This window comes from Hypanus sabinus, chromosome 2 (genome assembly GCF_030144855.1).
Source record: "Hypanus sabinus isolate sHypSab1 chromosome 2, sHypSab1.hap1, whole genome shotgun sequence".
In the NCBI taxonomy this organism is placed as follows: Eukaryota; Metazoa; Chordata; class Chondrichthyes; order Myliobatiformes; family Dasyatidae; genus Hypanus; species Hypanus sabinus.
The window spans coordinates 97,000,344-97,016,998 of record NC_082707.1 but is presented as its reverse complement, the minus strand read 5'-3'; the positions used below and the strand labels follow the sequence as shown (position 1 = coordinate 97,016,998).

At 40.6% G+C, this 16,655-nt stretch overlaps 1 protein-coding gene across 1 annotated transcript in view; it reads right to left on the bottom strand.

The window, feature by feature from the left end:
• Positions 1-16,655, bottom strand: part of septin2 (septin 2) — a 92,261-nt gene that overhangs the window by 75,089 nt on the left and 517 nt on the right. Inside the window, exon 2 of the mRNA XM_059950946.1 lies at positions 8,249-8,293. Within this exon, the coding sequence (XP_059806929.1) occupies positions 8,249-8,275 (27 nt within the window). The 5' untranslated portion in view covers positions 8,276-8,293. The remainder of the gene's footprint in view (positions 1-8,248; positions 8,294-16,655) is intronic.

Genomic DNA, 16,655 nt, shown 5'->3' with positions numbered 1-16,655 from the left:
CAACAATTGTTCATCCCAGTTTGGCAAAAGAATAAACCAGGGAAGGTAGTGCACCCATGGCTGACAAGGGAAATTAGGGATAGTATCAAGTCCAAAGAAGAAACATATAAATTAGCAATAAAAAGCAGCACACCTGAGGACTGGGAGAAATTCAGAGACATGCAGAGGAGGCCAAAGGGCTTAATTAGGAAAGGGAAAAAAGATTATGAGACAAAGCTGGCAGGGAACATAAAAACTGACTGTAAAAGCTTTTATAGATATGTGAAAAGAAAAACATTGGTCAAGACAAATGTAGGTCCCTTACAGTCAGAAACAGGTGAATTGATCATAGGGAACAAAGACATGGCAGACCAATTGAATAACTACTTTGGTTCTGCCCTCACTAAGGAGGACATAAATAATCTTCCCGAAATAGTAAGGGACCAAGGGTCTAGTGAAATGGAAGAACTGAGGTAAATACATGTTAATAGGGAAGTGCTGTTAGGTAAATTGAAGGAATTAAAGGCAGATAAATCCCCAGGGCCAGATGGTCTGCATCCCAGAGTGCTTAAGGAAGTAGCCCAAGAAATAGTGGATGCATTAGTGATAATTTTTCAAAACTCCTTAGATTCTGGATTAGTTCCAGAGTATTGGAGGGTGGCTAATGTAACTTCACTTTTTAAAAAAGGAGGGAGAGAAAAACTGAGGAATTATAGACCAGTGAGTCTGACATCGGTGGTGGGGAAAATGCTAGAGTCAGTTATCAAAGATGTAATAACAGCACATTTGTAAAGAGGTGAAATCATTGGACAAAGTCAGCATGGATTTGTGAAAGGAAAATCGTGTCTGACGAATCTTATAGAATTTTTTGAAGATGTAACTAGTAGAGTGGATGGGGAGAGCCAGTGGATGTAGTATATTTAGATTTTCAAAAGGTTTTGACAAGGTCTCACACAGGAGATTAGTGTGCAACTTAAAGCACACGGTATTGGGGGTATGGTATTGATGTGGATAGAGAATTGGTTGGCAGACAGGAAGCAAAGAGTGGGAGTAAACGGGACCTTTTCAGAATAGCAGGCAGTGACTAGTGGGGTACAGCAAGGCTCAGTGCTGGGACCCCAGTTGTTTACAATATATATTAATGATTTAGACGAGGGAATTAAATGCAGCATCTCCGAGTTTGCGGATGACACGAAGCTGGGCGGCGGTGTTAGCTATGAGGAAGATGCTAAGAGGATGCAGGGTGACTTGGATAGGTTAAGTGAGTGGGCAAATTCATGGCAGATGCAATTTAATGTGGATAAATGTGAGGTTATCCACTTTAGTTGCAAGAACAGGAAAACAGATTATTATCTGAACGGTGGCCGATTAGGAAGAGGGGAGGTGCAACGAGACCTGGGTGTCATTGTACACCAGTCATTGAAGGTGGGCATGCAGGTACAGCAGGCGGTGAAAAAGGCAAATGGTATGTTGACATTCATAGCAAAAGGATTTGAGTACAGGAACAGGGAAGTTCTACTGCAGTTGTACAAGGCCTTGGTGAGACCGCACCTAGAGTATTGTGTGCAGTTTTGGTCCCCTAATCTGAGGAAAGACATTCTTGCCATAGAGGGAGTACAGAGAAGGTTCACCAGATTGATTCCTGGGATGGCAGGACTTTCATATGAAGAAAGACTGGATCGACTAGGCTTATACTCACTAGAATTTAGAAGATTGAGGGGGGATCTTATCGAAACGTATAAAATTCTAAAGGGATTGGACAGGCTAGATGCAGGAAGATTGTTTCCGATGTTGGGGAAGTCCAGAATGAGGGGTCACAGTTTAAGGATAAAGGGGAAGCCTTTTAGGACCGAGATGAGGAAAAACTTCTTCACACAGAGAGTGGTGAATCTGTGGAATTCTCTGCCACAGGAAACAGTTGAGGCCGGTTCATTGGCTATATTTGAGGAAGTTAGATATGGCCCTTGTGGCTAAAGGGATCAGGGGGTATGGAGAGAAAGCAGGTACAGGGTTCTGAGTTGGATGATCAGCCATGATCATACTGAATGGTGGTGCAGACTCGAAGGGCCGAATGGCCTACTCTTGCACCTATTTTCTATGTTTCTTTAAGAGGTGGGGGCTTGGCACCGTTGATCGGAGAGTGTGTCACGAACGTACAGAAGGAGGAAGACATGGAGCGATTGTCTACGGAGTCTCTGTGGGTGGAAGTTAAGAACAGAAAGGGGTCAAAGACTCTACTGGCTGTTCTTTTATAGACCACCCAACAGTAGCAGGGTCATCAAGGAGCAGATAGGGAGACAGATCCTGGAAAGGTGTAATAATAACAGGGCTGTTGTGGTGGGAGATTTTAATTTCCCAAATATCAACTGGCATGTCTCTACAGCGAGGGGTTTAGATGGGGTGAAGTTTGTTAGGTGTGTTCAAGAAGGTTTCTTGACTCTACATAGATAAGCCTACAAGAAGAGAGGCTGTATTTGATCTGGTATTGGGAAATGAACCTGGTCAGGTGTCATATCTTTCAGTGGGAGAGCAATTTGGAGATAGTGATCACAACTCTATCTCCTTTACCACACCATTGGAGAAGGATATGAACAGACAAGTACGGAAAGCGTTTAATTAGAGTAAGGGGAAATATGAGACTATCAGGCAGGAACTTAGAAGCATAAATTGGAAACAGATGTTCTCAGGAAGACGTACGGAAGAAATGTGGCAAAGGTTCACGGGATACTGTGTGGAGTTCTGCATAGGTATATTCCAATGAGACAGGGAAGTTATGGTAACGTGCAGGAACTTTGGTATACAAAGGCTGTTGTAAATCAAGTCAAAAAGAAAAGAAGAGCTCACAAAAGATTCAAAAGCTAGGTAATGATAGAGAACTAGAAGATTATAAGGCTAGCAGGAAGGAACTCAAGAAAGAAATTAAGAGAGCCAGAAGGGGCCATGCAAAGGCCCTGCGGACAGGATTAAGGAAAACCCCAAGGCATTCTACAAGTATGTGAAGAACAAGAGGATAAGATGTGAGAGAATAGGACCAATCAAGTGTGACAGTGGAAAAGTAAGTATGGAACAGGAGGAGATAGCAGAGGTACTTAATGAGTACTTTGCTTCAGTATTCAGTACAGAAAAATATCTTGGCGATTGCAAGGATGACTTACAGCAGACTGAAAAGTTTGAGCATACAGATATTAAGAAAGAGAATGTGCTGGAGCTTTTGGAAAACATTAAGTTGGATAAGTCACAGGGATCAGACGAGATGTATCCCAGGCTACTGTGGGAGGCGAGGAAGGAAATTGCTGAGCTCTGGCGATGATCTTTGCATCATCAATGGGGATGGGAGAGGTTCCTGAGAATTGGAGGGTTGTGGAAGCTGTTCAATTATTCAAGAAAGGGAGTAGAGATAGCGCAGGAAATTATAGACCAATGAGTCTTACTTCAGTGGTTGGTAAGTTGATTGAGAAGATTCTGAGAGGCAGGGCTTATGAACATTTGGAGAGGCACAATATAATTAAGAACAGTTAGCATGGCTTTGTGAAAGGCAGGTCATGACAGAATATAGTATTAATGTTAAGACTCTTGACAGTGTGGAGGATCAGAGGGATCTTGGGGTCCGAGTCCATAGGACACTCAAAGCTGCTGTGCAATTTGACTCTGTGGTTAAGAAAGCATACAGTGCATTGGCCTTCATCGATCGTGGGATTAAGTTTAGGAAGTGAGAGGTAATGTTGCAGCTATATAGGACCCTGGTCAGACTCCACTTGGAGTACTGTGCTCATTTTTGGTCACCGCACTATTGGAAGGATGTGGAAACCACAGAAAGGGTACAGAGGAGATTTACAAGGATGTTGCCTGGATTGGGGAGCATGCCTTATGAGAATAGGTTGAGTGAACCTGGCCTTTTCTCCTTGGAGCGACAGAGGATGAGCAATGACCTGATAGAGGTGTATAAGATGATGAGAGGCATTGATCGTGTGGCTAGTCAGAGGCTTTTGCCCAGGGCTGAAATGGCTAGCACAAGAGGGCACAGTCTTAAGGTGCTTGGAAGGAGGTACAACAGGTGGTGTCAGGGGTAAGTTTTTTTTTTATGCAGAGAGGTAAGTGTGTGGAATGGGCTGCCGGCGATGGTGGTGGAGGGTCTTTTAAGGGACTCCTGGGCAGGTACATGGAACTCAGGAAAATAGAGGGCTATGGGCAACCCTAGGTAATTCCTCAGGTAAGGCCATTTTTTGGCACAGCTTTGTGGGCCGAAAGGCCTGCATTGCGCTGTAGGTTTTCTGTTTCTACCTACTTTAGACTATTTACTGACTCCACCTTTTGGGACTATAACTCCAAGCAAGCTCATCACCAAATTCTGAAACCTGGGAGTCAACAACACCCTCTGCAACTGCATCCTCAACTTTCTGACCAACAGTAAGGAAAGGAAGCAACATTTCCACCATAATTACTCTACACCCTGGTGCTCCACAAAAGTTGTGTCCTCAGTCCCCATAAGGAAATTATTGGCCAATTAGTGGTAGGCAAGATACTTGTGTCCATTAAGCTGGTGATTTTGTGGTACTTCAAGGCACATGATAAATAGGCTTAACATGGTTTCCTTTAGGGAAAATCTTGCCTGACAATTCTGTTGGAATTCTTCGAGGAAATATCAAAGATAGACAAAGGGATGTCAGAGGATGTGTAATTAGGCTTTCAGAAGGACTTTGACAAGGTGCTTAAGGCTGTTTAACAAGATAAGAGCATGGATAGGGTCATGCCCTTCTTAGACAGAATAAAGGTATAGACTATTTTCTAAATGGAAAGCCAATTCAGAAATCAGAGGTGCTAAGAGAGTAGCGAAGGTGGAAGTCAGAAACAGGAAGGGAACAAACACTATTGCATTTATTCTATAGAGCCACAACAGCAGCAGAGACAATGAAGAGCAGATCAGGAGGCAGATTTTGAAAAGTTGCCAAAAAAAGGTTACTGTCATGAATGACTTCAACTTCCCTAATATTCATTGGCACCTCCTTAGTGCAAAATTTTAGATGGGGCAGAATTCGTTACGTGTGTCCAGAAAGGATTCCTAACACAATGTGTGAACAGGTTGACAAGAAGAGGGGCCCTACTGGATCTAGTACTAGGGCAATGAACCTGGCCAAGTGACATGTCTCTTAGTGGTGAACATTTTGGAGACAGTGACCACAACTTTCTGACCTCTAAAATAACCTTGGACATGGATAAGAGCAGACAGTAAGAAACAACATTTAAATGGGAAGAGTGAATTATGATGTACAATGGAAATGTGGGAGTCACTTAGGGAACACTTACATGGAATTCTGCATATGTTTGTCCCATTGAGCAAAGGAAAGGATGGTAGAGTGAATGAGCCATGGTTGACAAAAAAAAGTGGAACATCTAGTCAGCAGGAAGAATCAGATTCAATATTACCAGCATATGTTGTGAAATTTTTTAACTTTGTAGCAGCAGTACAATGGAATACTTGCTAAATATAGAAAAAATCTGAACTACATTATGTATATATATGTCTATTAAATAGTTAAATTAATAAGTAGTGCACAGAAAAATGTAGTGAGGTACTGTCCATTTAGAAATCGGATGGCAGAGGGAAAGAAGCTGTTCCTGAATTGCTGAATGTGTGCCTTCAGCCTTTTTTACCTCCCTCCTGGTGGTAACATTGAGAAAAGGGCACTTCCTGAGTGATGGAGGCATTGCTCATGGAGATGTCTTGGATACTAGAGGCTAGTACCCATGATGGAACTAACTAATCTTAAAACCCTGTAAACACGAGGAAATCTGCAGATGCTGGAAATTCAAACAATACACACAAAATGCTGGTAGAACCAGCATTCTGTGTTCTACCAGCATTTTGTGTGTTGTTTAAAACCCTGTAACTTGTTTTAAGTGACAAACCAAATCTTCTCAAGCTCTTAATGAAACATAGCCATCGTCATAAGCATACTTAAGGTTTAGACAAGGCTCTTAAGTTATAAGGTAGCTATGAAGGAGCTTAAGGGACTAATCTGCCTTAGGGATCAGCCACAGGAATAAAAAGGTTAACACGTGAGGAGCATTTGGGGACTCTGGACCTTACTCTCTAGTTTAGAGGTGGGGGGAAGAGAAGAAATCTTATTGAAACCTATCGATTATTGAAAGGCTGAGATAGAATGGATATGCCGAGGATGTTTCCAATGCTGGGAGAGTCTAGGACTAGAGGACACAGCCTCAGATTACAAGAATGCCCCTTTAGAACAGATGAGGAGGAATTTCTTCAGCCTGAGGATGGCGAATCTGAGAAACTTACTGCCACAGATGGTTATGGAGGCCAAGTTATTGGGTATAAAGCAGAGGTTGACAAGTTCTTGATTTAATAATAAGTGTCAAAAGTTACGGAAAGAAGGCAAAAGTACGGGGTCAAGAAGAACAATAAATCAGCTATAATTGAATGACAGGGTATTCATGATGGCCTAATTCTGTCCCTGTATCTGAAGCTTCTGAGATAACTCAGATGTTTTTGAACATCTCTCCTGTTCAAAAAAAAATCCTAAATTGTCATTCCTCGCCATTCACTGCCTTTGATAATACACCCCCCTCCCCCCCACCACAAGGTTTCATCCTCAACTTCTGTATCCAATCCACATATCATCACACAGATTGGGTTCAACATCAATTGTACCCAGCTCCAAATACTTCTATCAAAACCTTCATGTTAACTCAGCTTCTCCAACCTTTTCTCATGAATGAAATATAACCACCTCCAACCAAACATTGCAAAATTCTGAATGCAAAGCCTTTGACTGCCACACTACAGATTCATGACTTACTGCTCAGATGGGCAAATTGGTTTCCAATCTCTTACTGAATCTGTCAAGACCACTTCCCCAGCAATTGTTTATCTCTGCTTTTCTACCTTTCACTTAGTCAAATCAGCTATGTATCCTCCTTTCTAGATTTCAAATAACCACATAGTCTTCTCGTCTGCCCTCGAACATTCCCAGCCTGACAATCCTTTTCACAAACAAGAGTAAAATCTGCAGATGCTGGAAATCCAAACAAAGTGCTGGAGGAACTCAGCAGGCCAGGCAGCATAGATGGAAAAAAGTACAGTCGACGTTTCAGGCTAGAACTCTTTAGCAGGACTGGACAAAAAAAGAACAGACTTAAAAGGTGGGGGAGGGGAGAGAGAAAAACACAAATTGAATGGTGAAACTCAGAGGGGGGAAGGATGAAGAGCTGGGAAGTTGTTCCTCCAACCTGAGTATGGCCTCATCGTGACAGTAGAAGTCATGGATTGAGCTATCGGAATGGGAATGGGAAGTGGAATTGAAATGGGTGGCCACTGGGAGATCACATTCTTCTGGCAGACAGAGTGTAGGGGCTGATAATCCTTTGTTCCTTTAACCTCTTAAACAACCTTTTCTCCTTGCCATTAATAATTGAGTATCTACTATGGAATGGAATCCCACATTTCCTGACTCTGCTCCCTCAAATCTAATATGAGGCAACATTAGAATCACCCGGAAAGAAAATGCCAACTGAATGCATCCCGGAAGCTTTTCAAACTGAATTCAGCAAACAAAAGTTACAGAACCATGGAGAAAGTTGAGGTTGAGCAAGGACTAATTGAACAGATTCCCTCAAAATCAGCATTAATCCAACATGCTAGATAGCCTTATAATTTTAAGCTTTCATAAATTCTATGACCTTATCATTGATAAGCTTTCCAACTCCCTTTGGTTCAGCATACATTTCTCTGCTCATTATGTCTCTAAAGCATCTTTAGACTACCTGCTTGTTAGTCAAAAGCAGTTTGTTGACTAAAGATGAAATAATTCTTTTGTCACAAGCAAAAATTTTTCCAAATTCACCTCTATACAGTTCAAATCCAAATGCAGCAACAATTACAATCTACTCAGTCAACCACACTTTCGCACTTACGCCTTTAACAAGTTATCAACCCATCCACTTCTATTTTTGAAGCAGCACTGCCTCCATCTATCTTTGGACACAGACAAAAACCTCAAATTAGGGCCACATTCAATCATCTTTCCACTGACTGCATCCCCTTCTCCCCCAACCATACACAGGTGCAAGAGCTATTTATTACTGCACATCAGAAGATGATGCAATAAATATGGCCACCTCCAACTAAATTGACCAGTATCTTCCTTGTATTATCACTTACGAATAACTAAATTCACCCTGAGGGCACATACTTTGTACACCAATTAGAGAACGTGAAATGGAATGTGGTCTTTTGTTCAAATGTACTTACCTTGAACTTGTCTGAAGACTGTGACATTGTACAAATAATTCTCACCTGAAAAAAATAAAAATATACTGAAGGTACCAGCAAAACTTGAACAAACAGCAAACATTGTCTTGGTTTGTTGTAATGGATCTAAATCATCATGATTAGCAAGGTGAGGACAGGGGCCCATTTCTGTGATATATGATTCAGATCCAATAAAAATGTTTCAACTGCCATGGTAGGAATGCTCTGATAGGAATTTTCTCACAACTAATAAGTTACTATTGCTGTGAAATGAGACAACTTTAGATATTTGATGACATTTCAAATCAGAACTACATTGGAGTAAGTTGGTGAGGCCTTATCCATATTCACAATAGGTTAAATGACAATAACCTTTCTATAATGAAAATAACCTCTCTATACTGTTTTGATGATAGACAGTTTCAAATCCTGTTTAGCTCAATGCTTAACCTGGAAGTCCGGTTGATCACCAAGCTTGTAAAAATGTTTACAGACGTTTTGGCTCCAATCGGGAAGTCATCCGTGCATAGTTGAGGGTATTGTCTTCTCAGAATGCCATTATCTATTCACTTTTGTATTTGACAACTGAATATATTATTGATTTAAACGCTTTCTACTTAAACTTCTCTGAAATGATTGAAGTTTCATTCTTTGGGGTTTCACAAATTGCCGAATATGTGTCCATAGTAATAATTTTACAATTAGCTTTCCCTATGATTTTTTTCTGCAGAAGAGATCAAGGGTCCAGGACATCATACTTGTATTTACCTCATTTACTTCTGATATAATACAATAATCTTTAACCACATTTCCATTAAACAAGTTCAGCTGGGAAAAAAAATCCTTACATCTATAAGCAGCTTACAGAACTACCCAACATTAAGAACTACAAACTCAGAATTCACCTTCACAAGAGAGCAACTCCTGGACTAAAGAAGTGGAAGAATAATGTACACATGCATTTAAAGGAAAGAATATTATAATAACGCTTACTGGCTATTTTATATAATTTGTGCGAATATCAACTTGCATCTGGAACTCGGTCATTTTTTTTATTCAGGTGAACACATGTCCAAGCTGTACTGATCTGCACTTATATACTTTTTTTTAAAAAAAACGGTACCCAAAGCCTTCAATGAACATCGTAAAAGGACAGTTTATGAAATAACAAATGTTGAAAAATAACAAGTTGCAATTATGTAAAGAACTACATTTGCTTGCAAACAAGACCACGTGCAATAACAGTTCCTACTGTAACTGCCAAAAAAATCAGAAGTAAATATTCAAACAATGATGCCACAAATCAAATCATTTCAGGTTCAGTAAGTACAAAAATATGCGTCTGATAATTGAGAAAAGGTTATTTGACTTCTTAATGGGGAATTCAAAAATATAAACCACCTCTGTGACCTCCCATTTAATTTCAGATTAAGCTGAGAAACTATTGAGCTTCAGCACAAGTTGACAAGGGTCTATTAACTTCCATGTAGTCTAATAACCACAACTATCTCTTCAGGTCATAGCAACCACTAGCAAAAACGCACTATCTGACTATCTGACTATTTCAAACAGACCAATACCATGAAAAACCAGGAACAGCAGTACATTCACTCATTCCTTCATTGCATTCAAGGCAAAAGCAAAGTAAACACAAATCACCAGTGTTACGTACCCCGTAACTAGGTAACTTACCAGCAAAGATAGAGAGGTCCGTTGAAGTCTGATGGTACTATTTTAACAGTATTTATTGGTTAAAAATACACAAAAATAATATCAATGCAAACATACGGATACTATACGTCATCAATACTAGATCAAAAGGTGCAGGTATAATAATAATAATCAATAAGAAATAGCTCTATCGTTGTCTAGGGGATAATGTATTGTCCGATGGAAATATAAAAGTCACTTAGTTCATTCAGGATGCAGCCTTTGGTTGGAGTCGAGAGAGAGATTTTGGAACTTGCCAGAGTTTTCTTTTTTATGATGTCGAACCTTCGAAATGTCATTGGTGTCCTTTTCCTTTTAGCTAAGCCGTTCTTCCGTGGTCAGTCCCGCCAATCCCAGGCAACGGGAAAGGACGCACGCGGGCCCCACCGGCTGTCGCTATTAAACGCCGTCATGGGATTTCAGGCGTTTCTCCTGGTGCGTCTAAAGGGGTTGTTCCCCAGACCCTCTTTTATCCTTACTCACGGGGTCTCAGATGTCAATCAGGTTGGAATGATGCAATCCCTCAACACAGCCCACTCTGGTCATTCCCTGAGGGCTTCAAATAAATAGTACAGTACTCAGTACATAATTCCGTCTCCAAGAGACAATGGCTGTTTCCCGTGGCTTTGTATCGCTGAGGGGCCAGGACATTCCAAACCCCTTGTGGATTCTGCATGTCTTTCTCTCATTTCCTGGGTCTCCTGACCTGAATTAATAGCGATCTTGCGATTCTCAAAAAGGAAGGGGCTACTTTGTACCCTTCGGCCCCTCAGAGTTGGGGCACAGGCGTAACACCAGAAAATTATGGCATTTGTGAATTCAAGTACAGTTCTTCAATTTACAATTCAAGTCAGCTCTATAGACATTTGAGTTGGAATATATCACTTCAAAGTCTGCAGACACTTCTGTAAAGGCTTTATTATCCTATGCAACAAAACCCCCAATGTAATTCATGCTAGTTTATGGAATACAGATGCGTCAACCATTCAGCAAAGCTGGTGATGGAGAGTATGGCTCTGACTCTATACTCAGTGCCTGGGTTATACACGTGCTTGCATTTAGCTTTCTGCAAAGTGTTGGAAACAAAGTCGTATCATACAGAATGAAATGCAACATGCATTATCTAGTGACCAACAGCCCAGAGCTAAACACTAGAAGATTAATTGTTCTCCCCAGCCACAGAGAGTCTGAAGTGAAAACACAGTAAATGATCTCTGATTTCCCAAATGCTCAAAGAAACACCAAATAAGAAAAAAAATAATAGGGGATAAAAGTAAAATAGAAGGATTTGAGAGAATTCCAAAGCTGTCTTAGGACAGTTAAATAATTACAAGAAGCCAATCTAAACAATTCTGATCCAATGAACCCACAAGCCACTCATTGAATCTTTTTCCCCACTCATACCCCCAAAAGACAAAACATTATTATAAATGGAGCTATACAAAATAAAAGTTGGAAAATAATTTGAGATTATAAAGTGAACTCCAACATGTTTTTAAAAAAGCTTAGTGTGAATGATGGGACAGAGATACAGTACTCAGAAATCAAGTAAGGACAATGCCAGTTAGAAGTAGAAGTTGAAAGACTGCAAAGGATGAAATACAGGATGAGAGAATTGACCCCCTCACTTCAAGTCATTCACTAGAAGTACACTTACATATCAATTTCCTTCCTCTCCAGCCCCTTACCTTTCCCACCCTCCTGGCTTCACCTACCACATTCTAGCTAGCCTACTTCTCCTCCTCCTACCTTTTTATTCTGGTGCTTTCCCCTTCCTTTTCAGTCCTGAAGAAGGGTCTCAGTCTGTAACGTCAATTGTTCATTCTTTTCCATGGATGCTGCCTGACCTGCTGAGTTCAACTTTTTGTGTGAGTTGCTTTGGATTTCCAGCATCTGCAGAATTTCTCATATTAATGACCACAGATACTAGATCACATTGGAGTCAGAATCATAGGGAAGCACAGCATAGAAACAGGCCCTTCAGCCCATCTATTCCATACCAAAACCATTTAAACTGCCTACTCTCATCGCCCTGCACCAGGACCATTGCGCTCCATACTCCTACAATCTATGTACCTATCCAAACTTCTCTTCAATGTTGAAATCGAGCTCACATGTACCAATTGAGATCAGGGCGTGTTAAGGTATCCCTGATGATTTTTTTCTGCAGCAGGTGTGTCAGCTGCAGCTCCTCTCCAAATGCATAGATGAGTTAATGCAGCAGATGGACCCACTGAGGACCATACAGGAGGCACAGAGTATTAGAGACAGGTGGTTACACCAAAAGTTGAGCTAGATAAATGGATGACCTACTCTACACTGGATCAGCCTTGAATCTCATACATTACAGAATATGCCAACCACTTCAGTATGTGTAATGGCAGTACAAACATTCAGTATTTATGTGATATCAGCTATTGCTCAGGGATTGTTACAGTGTTATGTCCAGCACAAACTGGAAGATGCTAAATAAATAAAAATTAAAGGCTTTTCAAAACTGTGTACAGAGAACATTGTACTGGAATGGAATGGCTGTGTGAGCAATTTGAGGTGCTAAATTTGGTCATAGTTAACTGAATCACAGAGCAATAAAACAAATTGAGTGCAATTTTGCCCCCACCTAGTGGAGTGATGTTCATTTTCTTCATTCTCCTCTTGCGCAGTTTATTTTCCTCAGTTGTGTATATTGAAAACATACAAGCGCATTATTGATTGGCTCGTCATCAAAGCCTTATGCCTGAAGCTAGTAAGTGACCCCTAATATCTTAGCAAACTCTTTCACAATGCAAGTCTGGGATGCTCAGATTATGGCTTGTTTGGTTGGGCATTTACTTATTTAGAGATAACACATTGAATATGTCCTTCCGGCTCAGCAAGCTATGCTGGCCAGCAACGCACCTACTTAACACTAGCAACTTAACAATGAGCAATCAACCTCCTAATCATGGACTGTGGGAGGAAACCAAGCACTCAAATGAAATCCACACAGTCACAGGGAGTAGGTATAGACTCCTTACAAACGGCAGCTGAAGATGGGTAGGAAAGTACCAAGGAGAGCCATTGACCTAATGCATGCAAATGGAACTAACAAAGATAGCATCACTGCTGGCTTGGGCATAATGAGGCAAGGAATGCATTGCTATGTTCAGTGGCCAATTTACGAGGTAATGCCGTGGAACCCGGTGTGTTCTGCTGCTGTAGCCCAACCACTTCAAGGTTCGATATGCTGTACATTCAGAGATACACTTCTGCATACCACTGTTGCAATGCATGGTTATCTGAGCTACTGTCACCTTCCTGTTACCTTGAAGCACTCTAACCATTTTCCTCTGACCTCTCATTAACAAGGTGTATTCACCCACAGAACTGCCACACGAGATAGCTTTTTCCACACCATTCTCTGAAACTCTGGTGATTGCTGTGCATAAAAATTCCAGATCAGCAGCTGCCGAGATACTCAAACCACCCCATCCTGTACCAGCAAACATTCCACAATCACTTCGATCACAATTCTTCCTCATTCTGATGTTTTGTCTGTACAACAACTAAATCTCTTGACAATGTCTGCATCCTTTTATGCATCAAGTTACTGTTGCATGATTGGCTGATAAGACATTTGCGTAAACCAGGAGATCTACAGGTTCATAAACACAAGAAATTCTGCAGATACCGGAAATCCAAAGCAATGCATACAAAATTCTGAGGGAACGCAGCAGATGAAGCAGCATCCATGGAAGTGAATGAACAGTTGACGTTTCAGGCCAAAACCCTTCTTCAGGACTGGAATGGAAGGGAGAATATGCCAGAATAAAAAGGTTGGAGGAGGGGAAAAAGAATAGGTAGAAGGTGATAAGTGAAGCCAGGTGGGTTGGAAAGGCAAACAGCTGGAGAGGAAGGAATCTGATACAATAGGAGAGTGAACCATAATAGCCCACCAGGAAGTTCCAGTTTTAGTAGATTGTGTGGAGGTACTTTACAAAGCAACCTCCCAATCTACAATGGGTCTCACCAATGTAGAGGCTGCAGCATCAGGATCACCAGATAAAAGACAACCCCAGCAGATTCACAGATCAAGTGTTGCCTCACTGGAAAGGACTGTTTGGGGCCCTGAATGAAGCTGAATGGAGGTGAGGGAGGAGTTAAACAGACCGATGTCACACATTGGCCACTTGCAGGAACAAATACAGGTTTACCTAATAAAGTGGCCAGTGTATGTTGACTATGCCAAGCTATATGTATGTTGTGGACCATAATACAGGTGTGCAATGAAGTGGTGAAATAGCCCGCTTTACAACCAATAGATTTGATTGACATATCAAGAATAATTTTCTGAGATGAGGCATAAAGCTTCATCAAATTTTAACTAAAATAATTAAACTAAACATTACAAGATGCTGAGGAAGAAAAGGAGAAATCACTCAAATAAAACTGAATGATGGAGAGTATATTATGACTAAGTTCAGCATTTTTGATTGCAACAACTCTAAATCAGGAGGGTCCAAGACATTGCCTGAACTGCAAAATCTCATTTCTTTTCCTTCATTGAACAAGGCAACTCTGCTCCCCTTTATTCAGGAATACAGTATTCACACAATGAATGATATCACAGTAAGGTTGTCAATTCAAGTGAAAGGGAAACAAAGTTAGTCCCAGAATTTTATCTGATTCTGAAGGCTCAGATTTCCCAACAACACTGACAAACTCCTGCTTAATTAACTCATTAAGATGGGAGTCAAGTGCATTCTTTAGTACTTGCACCAGTTCTAGATATTTTTCTCCCAAGGATTACTCGTTACCTAGTGGATGCAGTATGCAAATTCCACAAACCAAGTTTACACTAGGCTACACTACATACAGAACAAATAAAAATAGCTTAACTGTCATCATGTTTAAAAGTTCAATGGTTGGTGATTACTTTCACCAGGTTCCATCTACTGTTGGTTTAAGACTGTGTCATTGAGGTTTCTAACTTCCTATGAGATTAACAGTCAAAACCAGGATAAAAACAAGTTACTGCAATTTAGCAAATTCAGCTAGGTGCAAAAAGTCAATCTTTTGGGATCAAATGGAGTAAATTAAAACCTGTTCAGTAAAATCTTCATGCCTCATTGAAGGAAACTCCAAAGCCCTTCACAGAAAGCAAAGAAAATGTCTTAAATGGTTAAATATAGACTAAGATATCCCTTGTAATGCATAAAGATGGACAGATATTTGGCTAATTTAGAGCTGCAATGAAGTCAAACTGATAGTATGAACTGAACTCTCCCTAATAGTCATTGGGTCAGAGTACTATAGCACTGAAACAAGTCCGTTGGCACACCTAGACTGTGCCGATCTATTATTCTGCCTTGTGCATCGACTCCTACCTGGACCATAACTCTCCATACCCCTCCCATCCATTTACCTATCCAAACTTCTCTTAAATGTTGCATTTGAACCTGTATCCACCACTTCCTCGGGCAGCTCATTCCACACTCACATCACCAGTGGTTCCCCTTACATTTCACCTTTCACCCTTAACCCATGACCTCTTGTTCTAATCTCACCCAACCTCAGTGGAAAAAGGCCAGCATGCCTTTTCTTTACCACCTGTGATGCTACTTTCAAGGAAACAATGATCTGTATTCTCAGATGCATCTGTTCTACCACACTCTTTGGTGACCTGCTGTTCACTGTGCAAGTCCTATTCTGCTTTGACCTTGCAAAGCTCAACTCCTCCATTTATCCACATTAAATTTCATCTGCCCTTTTCAGCCCATTTTTCCAGCTGGTCCAGATCCCATGGCAAGCTTTGATAGGCTTCTTCATTGTCCACTAAGCCCCTAAGCTTGGTGTCATCCACGAGCTTGCAAACCTAGTTTATCACATTGTCATATATATTTATGATTTAGATCATAAACAACTAACCCAACATCAATCCTTGTGGCATACCACTAGTCAGAAGCCTCCAGTCAGAGAGGCAACCATCTACTTCTAAATGTGTTCTTTATAATTCTAACTACTACACTGTCTACAAGATATCCTGTTTGCTTGTCAGAAGGTGATTTGAGAATGGCAACTAGGTAGAAGGAAACTAGGAACAAAATTCTCTAAGACATGACTTCACTTGAAACTAAGGCACTGATCTGAAAATACGACTTATTCCACATACAACTGTCATCAATCCCTTGTTACATTTTACAAATACAATACGAGGATTCATTGTTGAGCTACCAATCAGTTCTACCAAAATATAGTTTAGATCTTCAATGGACACCATTCTTCTAGTATCTAGATTATTGTACATTGTTAGGGCTGGAGAAATTTAAGGGAACTTTGTACCAACACCAAAATGCTACAACTAGCAACAATTAGACAAAGATCACTTGTAACCAACAAAATTAGGTCTCAGTCATACCACAAAAACTGCCTTTAAAACATTGGTACAAACATTTGAATTCAAAGTGACTCAAAATGTAAGGGAAAGAACAAAGGTTATAATTTGACAAAGCTTATGGATCTTAACTACAATTGAAGATCCCTGTGCCCTCATATATGACAGGCAGCAATCCAACAGACGGAAGACAACAGTATTATACACAACATTGCAATTATACAACAATGGTTACGGCATCTCTAAACTGTACTGTCGATTATCTGAATGCTAAAAATATATACAAACTACTCTTTACACAAGAAAGTAATTTAGTCCATGTTT